The sequence below is a fragment of the Homalodisca vitripennis genome, chromosome X (assembly GCF_021130785.1).
Source record: "Homalodisca vitripennis isolate AUS2020 chromosome X, UT_GWSS_2.1, whole genome shotgun sequence".
NCBI lineage: Eukaryota > Metazoa > Arthropoda > Insecta > Hemiptera > Cicadellidae > Homalodisca > Homalodisca vitripennis.
The window spans coordinates 116,906,900-116,928,610 of NC_060215.1; the positions used below are offsets into that span (position 1 = coordinate 116,906,900).

The 21,711-nt window shown below is 32.9% G+C and overlaps 1 protein-coding gene across 2 annotated transcripts in view; it reads right to left on the bottom strand.

Annotated features, from left to right (window-relative positions):
- Positions 1-21,711, bottom strand: part of LOC124369822 (vacuolar protein sorting-associated protein 13) — a 249,003-nt gene that overhangs the window by 42,220 nt on the left and 185,072 nt on the right. Inside the window, exons 39-41 of one of the 2 annotated variants that reach the window (XM_046827944.1) lie at positions 17,451-17,675; positions 14,143-14,358; positions 11,572-11,619 (exon numbers count right to left, since the gene is read on the bottom strand). In XM_046827944.1, the coding sequence (XP_046683900.1) occupies positions 11,572-11,619; positions 14,143-14,358; positions 17,451-17,675 (489 nt within the window). The remainder of the gene's footprint in view (positions 1-11,571; positions 11,620-14,142; positions 14,359-17,450; positions 17,676-21,711) is intronic. The other variant, XM_046827945.1, reaches the window with a different exon arrangement.

The window sequence follows — 21,711 nt, forward strand, 5'->3', positions numbered from 1 at the left end:
CAAGGAAATCCTAAATGGACAACAGTTACACAAAGGGAGGAAGGAGTGTATTAAACACATTTTAACCTTTCCATTTATTTCTTTGCAATAATATTAATATATATTTATGTAATTATTAATTCATTATTCCAACGATCTCATTGTCCTCCAAAATTCATAATAAAATAAGTTTGATTTTATATACTTCCATATCTAGATTTTGTTCATTTTATTAATTTCGTTGAGAAAAAAAGTGAAGTAAGCTTGAAAAAAACTGTCTTTATTACTACCAAAATTCCAACACTAACATTGGTTTTTGTATATTTTGTATTGCATGTCCATTAAAATATAAAATCTTAAAGAGATGCAGAAAATGTAACTTTTAATTCACTAGTAGCTTATTTCAGCTAACAGCATTTCCTTCGTTCTAATGATCCATTTGGAAAGAACTATTTGCTAGATCTACCATCAACAAAATGAGATAAAACTAAAAACAGTCATGTGTTTTAAAGAATAAAACTTACCAGAAAAAGCATGAGATGTTACATTAATAAATTTTAAAGTTACACTAGAATAGTGTCTGAAAATCCAATTTTTTTACTCCATGAATTACTACAAGGACTGAAAAACCATGTAGTAATGGTATATTAGTACTTTTAAGTTTTTAATCCTTTTTTATTTAGATTTTAGATAATTATAAAATGTTATAGTAGGTGGTTAGTTTTAATAAACAAGATAAGTTTGTTAGTTTTTTTAATCAGTCAGAATTAGAAGAAAGTATTCATATTAGTAACAGATCGTTTTCCTCTGATTTCCATTCAATTAAAATGAATTTGAATAATTTTTAATATCTTATGTTAATACTTATTATATGGTGATAATAACGGAAAAATATGTTACACGAGAAATTATTTAAAATTTTGTTACAGAATGTGGGCTTTAAGCTTTGTAACACAACTGCAGGGAACATCTCTTGCTCCTCCTCCCACCCAATTTCTTCCTGAAAAACTCAGCAATTTAATAAATCTGATATTTTAAACCGAAAAAAAAGTTTAACAGCATTATTTTTTGTTGAACTGTAGGGAAGACTTTAATACCAGTAATGTTTACATGAACTAGAAAATTATACAAGTTCTAAAGTGGTCAAATTAAGCTGTAAGACAGTACAGTAAGAAATTTAAATGTAAAGGTTAAGAAGACAGGAAAAAGTTTTAATTCCTTTCCATAATTAAAATTCTGAAGAGGAATTTAGGAAAAAGTTTTATGACAAACACCAACTTTACTAATGCTGTTTCACTGTAATAAAATTACTATAGAATACTCACAAAGTAAAATTGTTTCTTGTACATAGACATAATTGTTTTCATTTTATTCAGATGCTATGTGGATAATTTGTTTAAACATTCAACATGCAGCCTTAAAACTTAGTGCAATCTGAAATACATGTGAAAGTTTTAACTATTTGACATGTTAATTTTTATTCTCTAAATTTTTGTAATTTAATGTTAAGAAATTGTATAATTTCATGTTGTGAACACATGTAGATATTTTTCACATATGAGCATAAAAAAAGAACGCAGCCATGATTATAGTACTTAATAAAACAATTATGTTTGACTTAAGTCAATACAAGTTTGTGGATGTTTCATGAACAACAGTTGTAGTCATACGATGTATACAGGTGTATCTCTTTTATAAAGAGTCATTACATCATGTGGTTCATATTTTTTTAGTGGTTTTCAGTCAAGCACTGAAAAAAAAATTATGGCAGTTACATTACTTCGTATTTGGGACGATGAGTTGTGAACAAATACATAAAATATAACTTGACACTTTTTTACTTTACATTCACAAATTTGTCAAAGCACTTCATAATGCTAATAATTAAGAGGTGCTGTTGTTTTAAATTGATTTAAGTGTTAAAAATACAAACTATATAAATAAAGCCAAATCAACATAGTCGCAAAATACAGATAACCACCATAATTCAGTTACTGGCAGCTGTGACATTTACTACAAAAAAAGTAACCTAAATGAACTGCCACAATTACTGTGCGAAAGGTTGTCTCCAAGGAGGACGAGTCCTGATCCTCCTTTTATGGAAATCAGTAGTGAACAACCTCATGAATAAAGCTGAACAAAGTTGTATGAATCCACAATGCTATTCTGATGACCCTATCTATTGTACGGGCAAACATCAAAGTACTTTGGATAACCTCACACAAAATGCCCTACATTTTATAAGTAACTGGTGTTAAGGTGTTTGAAACAACACAGCTAAAACAAATATACTATCTTTTACCAGAAGATGGAACTGTAAGTGGATTAACCTACATTGGAGGATACTGAAATAATAAAATCTAGAAGTAATTTTAGACAGTAATGTTAACATGGCATCTTCATATTGAGAACATTGATTATAAACAAAGAATAGATGCTTTAGGGACCTGTACATTGCATTTTCAATGTATATGGGGATCAAATCCCAGATTTATGTATTAGATCAATGAGGCCATAATAAAACCAATGTCCTTTATTTCCTTGGCCGAAAGAGAACAGAGCATTGCAGTAAAGAATCTGGAGAGTTTAAAGGCTGGTAAGTGTAAGTATCGTTGGGGCAATGAGTCCAACTGTGGCACTGGATGTTATCCTATGATATACACATTTGGAGCAGGAGATGCAGAGACTAAGTGGAATGAAGCTTTGAGCAGAAATAGCTAGTTGAACATAGTAAAGATGCCAGATAATGAAGGCATTCGTGCCTTTGTGGATATGAAATGCCAGGTGCCCTGGCCATATATGGAAAAATGGCGCCGAGCAGCAAATTGTCAAAGTAAGGTTCATGTAATAAAAATGTTTCTAAAAATAGTAAAGCGCTTTTATGTGCCAGGAATTGCAAGTTTTGGTTCCATATTAGTTGCATTGATATAACTGAGGATGAATATAAGTTATTTGTAGCCCTTAAAGGGAAAGCTGTTTATATCTGTGATAACTGTCGGCTACCAGCATTTTTTAACCTCACGAGATCGAGTCCGACAGAAGTTATCAATCCAAGTGACAATGGACTTACAAGTTCAGAACATTTAAAACTGTTAACGGATCAAATCTTTGAAATCACCGAAAACTAAAAAAACCTAAGTGAGCAGTTAGTCAACATCTGAGATGAAAATGTTCAGTTAATATCTTAACTTAACTGTCAGGCTGAGGTTATCAGTGATCTAGTTCTAAACAAGTCTGGCAAAGATCTCAAATCTTATGCAGATGCTTTAAAAGTGAAACCATTTGGAATCCAGATGGTAGAAACGGTACATGTTGAAACTATGAATTGTGATGGGCTAACTACTACTGGTGAATCTCGTGATTCTAGTAATAGGTTATCTAGGCTTAATAAGCCTAATGAATGGACACCATTAAGGCGTAAGGGACACCATTTTGGTGCTAAGACTAGGCATATGTCTAGACCTACAATTAATCACCATTCTGAAACTGAGTTGGGCCTACCATATCAACGTGAATTTCCTAATGTGGGTGATCAAATACCTTGTAGTCAACCAAAGAATAGTAATGCTGCTGCAGTTAAAATCAATAATAAGTCTACACATAAACTTACCAAAAATACTAAGCAACAAGTTATACATGGTACCAGTAAGGTGAGCAATAGCTTTTTAAAGCCTGCCAAGAAGTGTTTTTGGTTATTTTTGTCAGGATTTTTGTTCAGTGGACAATGACAATATACTTGAATTCTTAAAAACAAGTAAAGAGGGTGACTATCACTGTGAAAAGATGCAAACACGATATAGTAATTATAATTCATTTAAAATTGGAGTTCCAATGGAACACTGTGAATATTTTCTGGATTCTGAACTGTGGCCAGAAGGCTGTGTAATTGGGAAATATCGTCCTCCTAAACAACATTACTGGCCAAAAGAGCGAAAAAAAACCCTTTTTTTACATCACAGCCAACTACAAACGGCGAATCCCTAGCTAGGTCGATAGCAATGTCAAAAGATGGCCTAGATCCGAGAGACTCAAGGCAAACTAAACTTTATATTTTCTGTCTGAACATTCGATAGTTGCGAAGCAAACTTGGTCAACTGGAAGTAGTTTTGGAGCATAACCCGACTGATATTCTGTGTCTCAACGAGCATTGGTGGCTGACTGAAGACGAGGTGCCTATGTATGTACCTAAGGACTTTACCGTTGGATCCAGCTACTGCAGAAAACCACCGAAGACTCACAGAGGCTCATCAATTCTTGTGAGGGATGGCATCCAATATGAAACTGTGGACGTAAGTGATTTTTGTGTAGACTTTTTATGTGAAGCCTCTGCTGTTAGACTCATAGAATTTAGTTTTATTGTTTTATATATATATATATATATATATATATATATATATATATATATATATATATATATATATATATATATAGAACTCCTGATTCTGATTTTTATAATTTCATAGATTGCCTTAAAAATATTTTATTTTATTTAATGGCCAAGCTCCACAGATACTTTAGCCTAGTAGGAGACCTCAATGTAAATATTTTGGAGTTACATAAGACCAATGTAAACCACTTTTTAAATGTACTTAGATCTATAATCACTGGTTTATCAACCTCTGACTCTTGTAGAGCAACTTTTCCTGATCTCAACATCATGACATTGAGTTGCATGTATATATACAGTAATCTGCTACATGTTAAAGAACATTTTGGTATGTTTAATAACCACAGTTTATATCATAATTATGAGACCAGACAATGCCTTAATTTAGTGACCCCAAATGTTAGGTTGGACAAGACTCATAAAAGTTTTAAATTTCAACAGTACATATTTTTTAACAAGTTACCATTAGCAGTAAGGCAATTACCTTTTAATAAATACGAAAGTGTGATATGTAGTTGGTTAAGAAGAAAATGCTTTTATACCACTGAAGAATATTTTAACTGTGATTTTAATGATCTAAGAATTTGAATGTTGTAATTTTTAATATACAATTCATTGTTGTAATAATATGACTTAGCTGTATTAACTTGACGAAGCTTATTGTAATTTGTGTTACTTAATAACCAATAAAGAATCTGAATCTGAATCAAGAAAGCTTCTGAAAGCAATCTGGTAGAGGTAGAGCTTCGTACTGTACAGTTCCCTTCTTGTCCATCAGAGCTTTAATGAATGACTACAAAAAGAGGGTCACAGATCCAACAGGTCTGAGATCTTAGAAAACTTAAAATAGTGTTTATTTATTTTTTTCTAAAGAATGGGCTGGGCTGCCAAACCTAAGCAAGGAGGATAAACAACCAAAACTTGGAGTGCTAATAGATACAGAAACAACTAAAGAAAAAGAGTTAAATTCCAAAACAATTTGCCATGCACATTTGCTCAACCTTCATTACATTGTTGCACCCACTTTCTAACTATTTTGTCACTCATCACTATTACCATGCATTTCACAGACCTTTTTATGAATTCTAGTTAGTTGGTTTTATATTTATAGCACTCACAAATCTGATTACTAATCACACTTCACAGATCAAAGCAAAGTCAACGGACTTAAACATTTTAAACAACAATGAAAACGAACAATAATACCATCATGGTGGTGCTGTAGTGTACATTGCCATTGATGCCAAATAAGAGACAAGAAATAAGTATTAACATGCCAGGTGATGATTATTAGTATGATACTGTGGCAGAAGAGTGAAACATTGCTTACTTTTCATACATGAATTGCCAAAATAAGTGGTTTGTACTGAACACACATTATACATATATATAATGTGTGTTCAGTACAAACCACTAAATAAATAAATAAATAAATAAATATATATATATAAAACATTATTTCTCTAATTTTAGGATACTAGGAAAGTATAATTCACAATACAAATGTATTTGGGGGAAATATTCAGAAGAACAAAGACAGTGACTGAATGCATAAAGCAAGAACCCTCCTGTGAAATTTACTAAATCTGACCTGGATAGTTGAGGAGGAAAGGAGCAGGAGGGAGGGCAGTGGAAAATGAGACTTTTATTGTCATGTTAAGGTGGCTAGCACTCAAGCCAGAATATTTATAACTTTAGTTTTATTATATGGAGCTTGAAATGTGTTTTATTGCTTTGATGTATTTCAAGTCTTACATCAATAGTCATTTCTATAAAACCGTTCTCATTATATTACTTTTAGTTAAGTCTTACAAAAAAAATCTTAATTATTTTTCTTTCATTAATCACGGAGTCCCTTTTTCATGCTAAAATTAAACTTAAGTTTAACCATCTGGCATTTAATAAGATAATACCAATTTTCATATAGATTTCATAAAATTTATTATTTATTTCTTAATATGTCATTTTAAAAACACCGTCTATTGCCATTACTTTAAGGATGTTTCTCACTTGGGAACATATAAGACTAAAAAGTGGTAAAAAAGATGGTATAATATAGGAAAGTCATTCCGCCATACTTACTGATAAATCATCCAAATCTTCGTCGTTTTCATTACCATTTATTGGTTCTTCCTCATCCAACAACGCCTGTAAAAATGTCTAGGAATCAAATTTCCACGTCATTTACTTATGCTACCCCCATTATGCTGAGTGGCCAGTCCGTATGATCGGCTTCACTGAATTGCACTTTTTATTTTGCAGATTACAAGGCTGACTGGCTTGGCTGAACAGCACAGTTTTTTTTTGTTTAAAGTTTGTTATTGATGATGGAAGATTTTAAAGGATAAAAGGATTTCGGACAATTGACATAGTTTGTAATGTGATGTTTGTAACATTTGCCAACAATGGCAAATGTCCGAAATCCAGTACAGTTTTATTAAATTTGATAGTCTGTGTCAAGACGTTAAGGAAAAAAATATTTTGTCAGCACCTGCAAAAGTTTTATTGGTGGTACATTTAAACATTGTTTCTTTTGTTTCTATTTTCATATTCACGCAATTCCACAATACAAGAATATCGTGGTACACCTCGATTACATGTAAAAAATTCTTTTAGGCCACTCCATGTTCTCTACACCGTAATTCTCTACTGAATGAACATACTGCCACTGTTTGTCGTACCACACATCCCTACTCCTGTCTACCAGACAGTTCCTTTGATCACGACCAACAACTGCTCGGTTTGGGGTCAGTATGTGGCACAGCCTTTTGGTACACGGTGGCAGAAAGCCGATTGATTACATGTTTATAAAAATATCTCTGCACACAACTATTTTTGACGACAGTTTGCCCGACAGTATCGTGCTCCCTGCAAATCACACTGCTTCCACAGACAACAGTCCAACAACTTGCACAGAGAACACTTTTTTAGAGGAAGGAACACGACAAGAGAATATAATGGAATGAAACAAAAAACCCAGGATCAAATCTCAATAGCTCACCAAAATATAGATGGCCTAAAAAACAAAATAGAAAGACTGACACATTTCCTCCACAAGTTCAATCCACACATAATAATTCTAACAGAACATGGGCTAAATAGTGATCACTTGAAGAACACCAGGATACCTGAATACGAATTCATCGGAGGCTTCTCCAGAACTCACCACAGGAAGGGAGGAGTTGCTGTATTTGTTAGCTTTAAACTAAAAAATACAATCAGCATAGTATCCATCTCTGACATATCATCTGAGCTATCGTGTGAAGCCATTTTACTAAAGATAACATTTAGAAAATCCAACTTTTACTTAATGGGAATCTACAGATCACCACACAGCAGGCTAGAAAACTCACTGGATGCATTATCAGCTGAACTGGACAAAATACACTGTATAAACAATCCAATAGTCATTATGGGTGATATTAATGTGGACAACTTGACGAACAATAATGACACCCAAACCTTGACAGATGCCCTAGAAGGATACAACATAAAAAGACTAGAACTGCCTCCCACACGAATTACACATCATAGCCAGACATCTATTGATTGTATCTGTACAAATCTGAACGAGGACCATCTATCATATGAAGTAATCAGCTCAGGACTATCTGACCACACAGCGCAAATCTGCTACATCAAGACAGACTTACAAAATGACAATACAGCAAAATCCAAAAAAAGACTAATCAATCACAATACAATAGAGGAAGTGAGGAAAATCCTAGCCTCCCAAGACTGGTCACAAATTACTCAAAAAACAGACACAGAAACAGCTTTTTCAGCCTTTAACAGCGTTATGAAATACGCGATGGACATATCTTGCCCACATAAAACTTTTAAATTAAAAACCAATCAGGCAAAAAGAGTATGGGATACTGAAAGTGAGACACTACGAAAATCATATTTGGAAGCCTTGAACATAGAAATACTTACTGGAGATGTAAATGATAAAAGGGAAACAGCAACTAGGAAGAAGATGTATGATCTTAAGCTAAAAGAACTTAAGAAGAAGCAAAATGCGGAATTCATAGAGCAGGCTGACAATAAATCAAAAGCTGTCTGGAGGGTAATCAACTCTGAAAGAAAACAAAACACCACAACCATAATTCCAGCAAGTTTCATTGTTGAAGGTGAATTACACGATTCTCCCAATAACATTGCCAATGCTTTAAATCAATTTTTTTCCAGAATAGCAGAGAAGACACTTGACAAAAATAGAACACTGAATCAAAATCCTACACCAGCAAATGTTATTCAGGCTCACTTTGTTACTAACTTGCAGCACCACAACACTACTGAAGAAGAAATAGGAACAATTATTGACTCCATGAAAGCTAAAACATCTGCTGGAGAGGACGACATTTCTTCAAAGCTAATTAAACATTGTAAAAGTGAACTTTTAACCCCACTGACAACTCTTATAAACAAATCTCTGGACAAAGGAATTTTCCCTAACAGTCTAAAAGTGGCTAAAGTCTATCCCAAGTACAAAAGTGGCCAAATCAATGACGCTGTTAACTATCGACCAATATCTCTGATATCAAATTTTTCTAAGATCCTAGAGCGAGTAATATTGAACAGACTTATAGCACATCTGCAGCAACACAACCTCCTGACCTCTAGACAACATGGATTTATCAAGAACAGATCAACAACAACTGCAGTAGTACAACTAATTGAGTACATTATTGATAAACTAGACCAGGGATGTGTTGCAACAAGTGTCATGCTCGATTTCAGCAAGGCATTCGACTGCCTGGACCACAACCTGTTAATTGGAAAGCTCAAGGCACTTGGGATAATTGGAAAAGAAGCCAGCTGGTTCACAAGTTATCTCAGCGATAGGAAACAATTGGTTGAGCTCAGCTACAAGGATAACAACACCCTTCTCACAGTAAAATCTGAAACCCTCCCAATGAAAAGAGGAGTGCCACAAGGATCTGTCCTTGGCCCTGTACTTTATATACTCCTCACAAATGATTTTCCAAGTTACCTTTCAGAGTTTTGTGAGACAGTGATGTTTGCTGATGACACAGCACTACTTGTTGCCACCAAAAATCGACAAGAGCTTGAAATAAACTCCTATGTGGCATACAGCATGGCAAAACAGTACTGCCTTCAAAATGATCTGGTCCTGAATGAAAGTAAAACTTATCAACTGATATACACATCACTTCCCAATGACTACCAAGGCCTTCCAGAATTAACAACACTAAACTCAAATAAATATCTAGGCATAGTCCTTGACAACAATCTCTCATGGACACCTCATGTGACCCAACTTTGTAAAAAACTGAACATGGGTCTCTATGCTATACGAAGGCTAAAGCAGGTCAGTGATAACAGAACAGCCATCATAGCCTACTACTCTTTATTTGAAACCCACCTAAGATATGGTTTAGTGGCCTGGGGTGGGACAAGCGCTTCAAACCTCCAAAGAGTATTGGTAATTCAGAAAAGAGCCATAAGAACACTGAAAGGACTAAGACCGCAAGAGACATGTAGAGAAGCCTTCAAGGAGCTCAGGATCTTGACAGTTACTGCACTCTATATTCTTGAAACAGTAATGCATGCAGTAAAAATAGGCCGAGCCAGATTAGGAGACCACCACACATACAACACAAGGCATAGGCACAACTTCGCACTTGACACTCATCATCTCTGTCTATTCGAGAAGAAACCATCTTATCGAGGAGCTGCCTTCTACAACTGTCTGCCAGAAGAAATGAAGAGAATCCCTGAGAAGAATCTGAAGAGAAGACTCATGGACTGGCTGCTGGAACGAACAATATACACAGTCCAGGAGTTTTTGGATTGGAGAACTCAGCAATGAAGATGAATAATGACGAATTCTGTAACTCTTACTGTACATACTTTTTACCTAATTCGAACTTAACAATTGTAATTCAAATGACACAATCGCTGTACTCAATGTATATGTGAATAAAGATTTGATTTGATGTCCAAAATTGCCACTCAGCAAGCCGATCTTTGCTGTTCGACATAGTGGGGATACAGCTTTACATTTGCAAGAATTGCCACAAAATGTTAATGAAATGGTCTTAAATTAAACTATGTAAACATTAAAACAGAATAATATTTATCAAATGGTGCTCCAGCCCCCAGTTTTTGGAAAACATTTGATTCATTTATTGTACTTTTATGTTTATGAGAGAAATGTAATAAAAATAATAATGTTTGGATGGGCTGAAAAATACACACTGATGCCTACTTTAGGAAAACTTCCTTCCTATTAAGTAGTATTACCACATCTGAAGACTAAGAATTTTTTTAATTTGATAAAAAGGCCATAAATTACCAGACAAATCTCAGATAGGAGACTCCATATACTATGTAAACCATGAATGAAATGATGTTAACCACAGCAAACTTCACTACGATAAAGTTTTGCAAATATGCGGAAAAGCTGTAAGCTTAACAATCCAAATTAAAAAACAAATTATTCAATTATTTTAATGTAATTGTTATTTGTGTACATTTACAATTATATATTATGCAGTTAACCATAAGGTGCTTCTAAAAATAATAATTGACAAGAAAAGAAACATCATAAAATGCTTATTAAATTGATAAGACAAGTTAGAATTGTTGGATGATTTATTTACTAACATAAAAACAGAAGCTGCCAGAAAGATGTAATTATAACTTTTTTTATGATTAACAATTAAACTAAGAAATTCATTCACAGAAAAAGTGCCAAAAACTGCAAGAGGACATACTCCACTGCTTTGCTGAACAAAGGATATTATTGGAAAAGGTGGAAGAGTCTGGTTGAGGATTCACACATTAAGCCTTTGACCACACTTTGACTTGTGAAATTCAATTGCAAATCTGTCATAGACCGTTCTTGCCTGTCCCTCTTGAAGAATATACAAAGCAACCATGAAAACCTAAAGATACTAAGTACAGCCTTTCCTACTGAAAATAATAAACACATTATTTGGATTGTTGAACAAAAAACATGAACTTGGAACAAGATTAAGAAAGACAGCACTAACACCATAAAAGCAACCAAATATTTTCTTTGGAAAGTATGCTAAGTGATTAAACACAATGCATATCTTTAGACATCTAGACCTAAAACGTATTGCTAATTTCATGCACATACATTTTCAGATAACTCTTCTGACATTTAGACCCAATATTTATTTTTAATTTCATGCACATGCATTTTCAGATACCTCTTCTGACTTTGCCACATTATCTTCATTCACTGACTTGCTGGATTTCTGCAAAAACATAAACACTTGAGGTCTGGATTAGAGTACATTAACTCGATAGAGAGGGCCAAATTCATATTAGAGATCTGTAGTGCATTGAAAATTAGAGTTCTGTATGTGTTTTTTAAAAACAAAAACTTTCATCGGTTTAATCGGCTTAATCCTTGTAGTTCTCAAAGTATTCTCATAGTTTTGAACCATAAAACTGCATATGGCTTCACTTTTCTACTAACACTTTATTAATTGCAAACCAATTTAAACAATTGAAAAATAAAGTTTTTTAATGTCCAGTTTGAATGAAGAATCATTGATTCTAAAAGACTTTGCAATAAAGAAATAAATATTGGAAAATTTGTAGTATTTACCAGAGATAGTAAAATGTTCAGCTTGTTTATGTTTTCCCATTTACATCCTAACAATTCGTAACAGATAACTCTAAGGATCAGTTATGTTGTCTGTTTACATTAAATTCAATAACTAAGAACTACGCAATCAACATTAAATTAATTGACAATAACTAACCCCATGACATACAACTCAGGCACTACTTACTACTACATTATTTTTAGCTATTCTACTACAGTGACACAATCATAGGTAAGTAATAGATTTTTATTAGAAAAAACACATATTACCAATCTATTGCATAAGTAAATGTATAAGAAATGCAGTCATGAAGTATTGATAGTTATACTAGTAGTATCAGTACACTATTACAAGTACTAATGTATTAAACTATTAAAAAAAAATTCAATGGTTGTTTCACGAAAAACTAGCTCTCTATTGTATATGTATTTTCTCTATTGTACTTTATGCATTGAAGGAGTAAGCCACAGACGACAGACAGTCAACCAACAGTGAGTGATCATCTATTCTGTCTCGTCTTTGTTTAATCTTATGCAAGGAGAAGGAATATGTTCTCTCTGTGACGTTATTTTGAGAGCAGTATAGTTGAATCTGCTGTAATGGCCCCACTTATTACGTTAGAAGACATTTCTGCAATGTTTAACTAATGAAATAGCTGTATAATTTCCAATCATTCCAAGACTTCTTACTCTATGCTGTCACATTAATTAGCTGATCAAAGAATGATTGATGGGAAAAGATAGCACCCAGAGTAACAACACTATTGAAATAATTTCTGTATAAAATACTATTCTATATAGTAAGAAATATTATCACATTCTTATGCACTGAACAATAATTGAAATTATAATTGAATAGAATAAGATTTGGTAGTGGATAACTATTTTTTGCTCATATAGCATGTTTCAATTTACAGTAATGAAAATAGACAACTTTTTTGAGTAAACTCTGATATATATATATATATATATATTCTAATTCGTGTAGTATTATTAGTGAAATGTATTTCTTTCATACCTGAATAAAATTCTTGAATCAGCTTTAATTTGTTATTGAACATATTGAGTTGTTTCATAAGGTATCCAAGGGAGTACCCAAAAGAAATTGTAATAGTGCTGCCGGGGATGGGGCTTGTGTAGCACATCATTCTTTCAGTAGGATAAATAGTGAAGTTCATTGGCAGTTCAGTACCACTCAACAGGCTACCTCAAACTGAGCTTGTTGTGTTCATCTGTAGTGATTGCTTTAGCTAGTGCCTCTGTTCTCACTTGGTTTTTATAATGGCAGTATGAGTGAACAATGTGCAAGTGTGCAAATGTGCTTACTGATTAGTAAAAACGCTTATGAAACAGTTTCAGTGTTGAAAACAGCTTAAAAATATGACAAGCAACACTAAGGGAAGTAAATCTTTGTTTTATGGGAAGTGAGATAGTGGTGTTCTTATTTAAAAACAGTTGAAATATCGATTGATGACAAAACTCGTTCTGGATGACCATCACCTGCCCAAACAGACAAAAATGTTGAGAATGTAGCGATTTATCCAACATTACAACACATCTCTGTTAGCCAGTTTTTGGTAACAGATGGCAAGGTAACATATCTCGTACACCTCCTGTAACTCAGTACCTAGTTTCATGTAATTTTTTCTTATTCCTAAGTAGGAAGAGGCAAATCAAAGGACTCAGATTTAGCAACAATAATGATGTCAAGAAAAAAGAGGAAGGAAGTATCAGTCATTACCGAAGATAATAAAAATGATATATAAAAATGATTTGAACAATGCAATCATTAATTGGACATATATGTCACATGCAATGGAGAGTATTTTGAAGAGGAAAGGGTTGTTTTGTATAAAAATGAAATATACAGTGTTTAAAAATAATACATGTTTCTTTTGGGTACACCCTCGTATTCATAAAATACATGTCTATGCTGCATACAGAGTGTGTAAATATAACAAATTCTTAAATTTAAGAAAGCTTTTAGGGAAAAGTACACACACAAAATTGTCTCAGAGGTTAAGGAAACCTCAGAATACACTAGAAACTCCTTGAAACTTATTAAATGTTAACCGGCACACCCCAAAACTTTTTAATTAACACACTAGAGGAGCCTTTACACAAACTTTAAAACTATAGTTGGATTGGTATTACTAAGACAACATACCCTGTAGGAGAGCATGAGGCTAGTTTTATTGAGCATCCAGAACGGGCAGTAAAGAGCCAGCTTGAGGGTGCCATATTCATTGACACAGTGCACTCCTAGGTCCATTGAGATACGATATTTACTCTGGTACGAATGGAATGTCCACACAGACAATTCTGGCGGGTCAGCCAGAATCAATTGCTGACTGCTCCAATCTCTGTCCAGGTACGCTCTGATCTATACATGATTAAGTGTTACTATTGACAGATTCAAGAATCTTTATTTGTAACTTTCTCATATTCTTGCTTTACATAATAATACTAAATAGCTTATGAGTCTAAATCATTATCTTCAAAATGGTCAAATAAATGTGTAATAAAATAAGAGAAAAATATAAATCCGTTAAAAAATAGTAGTTAATAAAAACAATATAACAAAAAACAGAAATTAATAAAAAATTAACATCAATAACAATTAAATTAGAAATACCTTAAGACAAGTTAAAACGTCAACATCAAAAAAATTAATAAATACATAAAAATACTAAGTACTAATTCCCAAAATACTACACTTATCACTACTAACCACATGAGCCTCTACTGGCAGCCTATTAAAAAAGTTTAATTTCCAAAAATTAGTTACATGTTAATTTTTTCAAATTTATAAAACACAGAGTGAGTATAGGCCACTGTGTCTCATAAAAACAATTAAAATAGTGATCATTTTACAATACATAATACTGATGCTTTGGTTCATGTAGGTACAGAAGACAACTAGTACAAGATTATCTTTTTATCTTTAAAACTTTTAAAAGAAATATGAGGTATGATGTCATTGTACATAATAGATGAGAAGATTCAACACATTTTAACCAGTCAGCTCACTTGTCGAACATGATATTATAATATACAATTTAGCATTTTTTTTTGTTCACAATGTTAGTATTCCATTTTTTGGCTTGTTTGCTATTCATTATTGCTAAATACAGTCTCCACAATGTATGGGTTACATGAAAATTCTTCATAATGACACAATTACTACCAGTTAATATTAGCATTATTAAGAAAAACCCAATTTTCAAATCTGTAATTTTTATTTTCTAGCCTTTACAACATAATTATTAATAAGTACCTAAATTGACTGTATGCTTAAAAAGCATGCTTTTGAACAAATGAATGAAGTTTTTTCTTATAGGCATGTTAGAAATGAAGACAATATGAATGGGGAGGGTACTATTCCACCAAACTTATATAAAATAAAATGTCTCTTGCATTAAGGTAAAAAAAGTAATGTAACTAATCCCTTGGAAAAAAGCTTGCATGAACCGTGGTCTGTGTAAGAGCTTGAGTTAAAAAAAATAAATAACTTTGGACTGTAGTGATAAGTAATTTGTACAAAAATGTATCTAGATACTCAATGACTTGTAATGTTAATAAGTCCAAATTTTTCTCTATAACTATTAGCAGAATCTTTAATTGTTACACAATTCATTAACTACTATTTTAATTGTGTGACTGTCAATAGCAATAATTTCTTTTCATCTTATTTTGTAGTTCATCCAAGATTTGTGGTTGATTAGAGCTACATCTTATATTTCAAATGCCTCCATAGAAAATAATCAATGGGTGCAGGATCCCCCGCAGTTCTCTGTGTATGCTTTATTTGGCTCAACGACAGTTATTTTGTGATAGTATTGCTTATTTACCATTCCATGGAATGATATTTCATCTGAAAATAATATTCTTTATTAACCCATTGCGGATCGTATTGTTTTGGCGCGCGGGCACCAGCGAGCACGAATTAATTTACGGTATGCGGCCGCACGAACAGCAATGGTGTGCCACATCGTATCGCTCGCTATTGTATACTAAAAAATTCAGCTGTGAAGGTATTCGTTCAGATGAAACATTGGCCTGCTGGGGTATCCGTGATGTAGGAACGATAACACGCGAGCAAGGTTCCAGAGTGGCAGGGATGATGTTTGAATCATAGTCTAAATAAAGCGGCTCGGGCGAAGCGATTACAATATCCGGGCCATTGTCTAGACTAAACCCGCCAACATGTACTTCTGCGTTGTTTAGTTCTGTGTCACTAACCTCAAAAGTATTATAGTAACAACTGAGGAAAACACCCAATCAGAAGTGTTAAAAAGCAGAGCGTAAACTCATATGAATGATTTTTCAACTTCGACATACAACTGCGATCTGTAGGATATTTATACAACTTTTGAAAACTCTGAACGTAGACCGTTTTTAAACACTCATAGTTGACTAGTGAAGACGATCGCCCAATCTATCAGACATTAATAGAACTATTTGGAGGGAAACTTAAAAGCAGATCGCTTTTGCGACCTAAGCTCGTCATCATTAGGCCCGGGCGCTGCGTGACGAACCCAGCTCGTCAGTGATCCGCAATGGGTTAAACTGTTCTTTATGCTGGAGAACCTTTCTTAGGTTAGGTTTACACATTTACATTTATTATGGCGTACTGTCATTGTTACTCATATTAGTGGATAATCGTTAACTTCAGATTAAAACGAGAAAATATATGAGCAGTATGGTAAATTCATGACGAATCAGTTCAACACATTATTTATTTTACCCCTTATCAATCCACTTACGTATGTATACAATTCTAGAGCACTCTAAATAACATTAGGCAAGAAATAAGAAATGTTATGCAATTACTTATGCAGTATTTTTTGTAGTTTTAGTTACAATTGCAACTGTATAAGCTATTAAATTTATATTTACACTGTATCGACTGTTTGATTACAAAATAGAAAATATTGACTTTTTGGTACAAATGGTATTTTATTAAACAAAAGTCCACGATGTAAACTAGATTTTCTTATACATGTTTCACAAAATAAACCAGCACAATCTTCTGTTGATTTTGTCATATTGCAACATAAAATGAAGCTTAGTTAGATGATAACATGTTTAATGAAGCAAATGGACTTTGCAAGCGAACATCGGAATATTTTATTACAAATTTAAAAGAAACAGCTAATCTTAAGAGTAGTTTTTACAAATCCAAGCAAAGTGATGCTCCTCCGATCTATTGTGATATTCGTCAACTACATAGACACTCGCTAATGACAGTACAGACGGTAAAATAGTTACACCGAAAAGCTCTGACAAAACAAAAGCAAGCCTCTGATAGTAGTGGGAATTTTGCAATGTCAGGAGACACCTGACACAGAATGGGAAAGAGCTAAAGATGATTAATATAAAATTTCTAATTTATGCTAAGTATAGTGAACAATGCAGTTTTTGTTGTAAGTGCTAGATTTAATCATTTATAAATCTAGTTTTGTCATAAATTACCCTAATGCAAATAGTTGTAGCTCCTGGTTCAGCAGTGGGGATCTGCAACCTGTCTCCAGAGGGAACTAGGCTTTCTTTGCTAACACCCTGAGTGCAGACCTCAATGTCTAGTGGCAGGAAGTTTTTCAGAGTTACTGTTGGTCGCAAGTGGATGTTGAAGCAGGAAGAAGACATCGTGTGGCGGTTAGAATGTTCAAAATAGACCTGCTCCAACTCACCTACAGCCTAAAACAGTCAGTTAACAATCACATTTTAGATACAATTATATGTAGACGTACAAGCGACATAACAATTTATTCAGGTTTAACATTTTTCTAAACAATAACATTCCATAACTTACCAAAAAACCAATTACTTTAGAGAAAACAGCATATTATTTATTAGTAAAAATACTAGACTAATGTCAGTCTATGGACAAGTGTAGTTTTCCAAAACTCAAATTTACAGTAAGAATATTATTCTAACTGAAAAACAATCTGAATTATCTAAAACAAAATGGTCTGTGCTAAATTGACTACCGCTAACTGGGAACCATACGGTGAACGTAGACAAGGCCTGATGGTTGGGTAAAGATTACTACTGAAGACAACAGAACTACTCTGAGGGCTGAATTCCTCCCCTGACATTGAATTAACCTGTGTCTGACCACATTAGTGTATACTGCCTTCTATAACAATTTGTAGTTAGCAACCCTCATTATTCATCTGATCTTGCTATGTGCAACTTCTGGTTAATGTGAAGAAACATTTGGGCGTTCATTGCTTTTCTTTGGAAGCCGAACTTAATGATGATATTTGTAAATATTTTTACTTCATTCCAAATACTGAGTGATTGGGTGTTTAAGTTCAACTTCAAAAGTGCATTGACACTGGAGGAGATTACTTTGATAATACCTAATGTTTGCTAAGTCTAGCACGAAAACTATTCATATATCTGAACACGTTCAGAGTGACCCTCATATAAACAGTGGATATAACTTCTGAAGAAACAAAATATTTGATCGAATAGTAAAAGAATAAATTACATTAAAAAAGAAAGATCAAGAACTCATTAAAACATTAATAAACTAATAACTTTTGTGATTAATCTTGGAAACGTCAATTGACCCATTTGGTGTTGATCGGGTAAACACAAATGTGCGATCGACACCGAAAATGTTGATTTGTATTTTGCACAGAAAATCATTATCAGTCACAGATCTTTAAATTATACATCCAAGACCTATAAGTTGTGTTTAGTGTTTGGTGGCCTTTGATTTTTATAAATCCCATTCCTAGATGCCAATCTGTGTGATTTTCTCAGATGTGATTTTGTTGTTCTATGCAGTGGAGACTGTTACTTGAAAACAAATAATTTTGTTCTCTATTCAGAAGTTCAAATTGTGCAAAGTTATATCATACACTGTTGATTACAATACTTCAGAATAGGTGATTTTTGTAGCTCAATCGATATTTGTGACATTCAAATGGAATCTGACATGACCGACTTTGTTGAGTCTGAAGTAAAATTTGTTGTATGTAGTTTTCTTTTTTGTTAATTTTGAAGTAAAAAACTTATTATACATTGTTTTATATCAGCTAATTTCATAAAAATGTAAAATCATATTAATATGCATGAAAGTCAATTGTATTATGCTTAATTTCATTGTTTTCTTTAGCTACTGAAAATGGGGAAAAATTTGCCACTTTACGCTTTTCCTCTATAAAAATAAAAACGACTACTTTTCGTTCTTGAACCACATAAAACTATGTATTTCAGAAACACCCTATATTTTATTATGATGGGTATATTTTTATGTAATATATTTTTGTTACATGTTAAATAATAAATACAATATGTACACCAAGATTTTTTATTTTTACTTCAAACGCATGTAGTTAGATGTATATTCTGATTCTTAACAAAACAAATTATATGTAATACTTTATACATACACTAAACATAAGATTTTGTATAAAATCTATACAGGAACCCTGTAAAACCTACAAAAATCACATTTCAGAATAGCTTTTAAGATGCTTCCAGGGTGAAAAATGTTAATGGAGAATTAAAAAGTTTTGAATCATAAGCAAAATTTAATTGATTTAATTTTAACAGTATGATTATTTGCAAATGTTTCAATTCTAGAAATTGATGAAGCAATTTAAAATTACTATCTTCATCACCATTTCATCCAAGAATTATTGTAAAATGTACAGCAGTTGGTTCAATATTGTCCTGAAACATCATATATAGTAATTGGTGAAATTGGGTAATATCTCTTCCAAAAGCTAAAGATGATAAATTTGGATTGCACTGGGATATAAAAAGGACAGTTTCACGTTTGGAAATGTATCAGTAATTTGAAGATAATAATATAATTGTGGATGAAAAAATATTATGAAACACAGGTAATGTGGAAATTGTTAACGTATGGTTATATAAATGTACTAAAGAAGATTTTGAACTGATATATTACAATTTTAAGAAAGTCAGATTTAATTTATATAATTAATTATCCAATTGAATAAAGAACAAGTAGATAAACAAAATTGCTGTAAATGCTGTATGTTCATGAATAATTTATACTTTAATGATGTGTGTGTACTGTAAAACATTCACACATTTTATATGATTTACATCATTTATATTCTAAACTAAGTAAATACTTTTTCAGAAATTTGTATTGAATTCCACGAAGATTAGAAATGTAGTCAAGTGGGCAATCTGGCAACACCACAACCAATTTGGAAAAATAGCAGAAGGTTGTTCAAGCATATTTTGTAAATCTGCTGTGATAATAATAATAGTAATCATAATAAATCTCTTTATTGCTGTAAAACAATTCACATATTGTATAGCATCCATCACTTTCATCTTAATTCTAAGCTAACTGCCTAGAGCACAAAACTAAATTTAATATGACATTTAACAAGTATTTATTTAAAACATGACATATGTTATTGAATTACAAGTATAAACAATCAGTACAGGTTACTTCAAATTAAACTTGGTCAAATTAAACAGTATTTATACAACAACTTTATATAATTAAAAATATAAAATTATAAATACTTTTAAATAGTTAAAACTTTAAAAATTTAATAAAAAAATACAATAAAAATCCTGAAAACATAATTTAAGACTTAAAACAGATCGGCCCCTTAAAACTCTGGCTCACGGTCCGCGAACTCAGCAACGCCGTAGAAGATACCCCCAACTAAAAATTGCTTTCTTTTCTTTTTAAACAGTGTTTCCATGTGTTCCTCACGTATACAGAGGGGAAGCAATTTAGCTCCGACCTCACGGGATAGAGCTTCATAAGCTCGGAGCCTGTGCTGTGCCGCCCTTAACACATCCCTCCCTCTAGTGTTATAGCCATGCACGTCACTGCCACATGTGGTTTTACATTTGTACCGACAGTACAAGACAGTTTCGTACATGTAGAGGGATGGGAGTGTCAGCAGTTCAAGCCTTCTAAAACTCTCCCTACATGACTCTCTGAAACCAAGTTTTGCAAGATTGCTCTTTTTTTACAACACAAAACATCTGGACAAGTTGTGATGCGAACAACCATCCCATAGAGTAATGCCATAAGACATGTATGGGTATATGAGGCCGTAATATGCCATTTTTAATGTACCCTCATCACAAAATATGGCTAAGTTTCTCAATACAAAGATGCCTTAGGATATTTTCCCACAGACAACATTGACATGAGTGTCCCAAGTAAGCATTCTATCAATATGCATTCCCAGGAAATTCATCTCATTGACCTCATCGATTAGGGTTTCATTTAATATTACTGATGGATTAAACTCTTGGAGTGATGTTTTTCCAAAAAAATAAATAAAATTAGATTTTGAGTCCTTAGTACGCAAATTTAGTTCTGTTAAAAATTTCAAGCAAGAATTTGAACTTTCAAAGCATTGCTTTTCCAATGCTTCCTTACAATTTCCTTGGAAACATAAATTAAAAAAAGTACTGAACCTAATATTGATCCATGTGGGACTCCGTATTTAATAGGCAAAGTTTTTAACTGATTTTCATTGAGCTAAACATATTGGGCTCTTTCAAGTAGGTACGATTTACGAGGCGTAAGCATGCGCCTACCAAGTTTGTTGACATCTACAATGATGGTACCATCCTTATACAACTGATTTATTTCTTTATTTATAAGCTTTATTTCTCTGTTTATGTACGAACTGTAAGATGGATCATAGCGGTGAAATAAGTTTACTATGACGTGGGATTTACCGGGTGCAGATTTTAGGTGATGTTT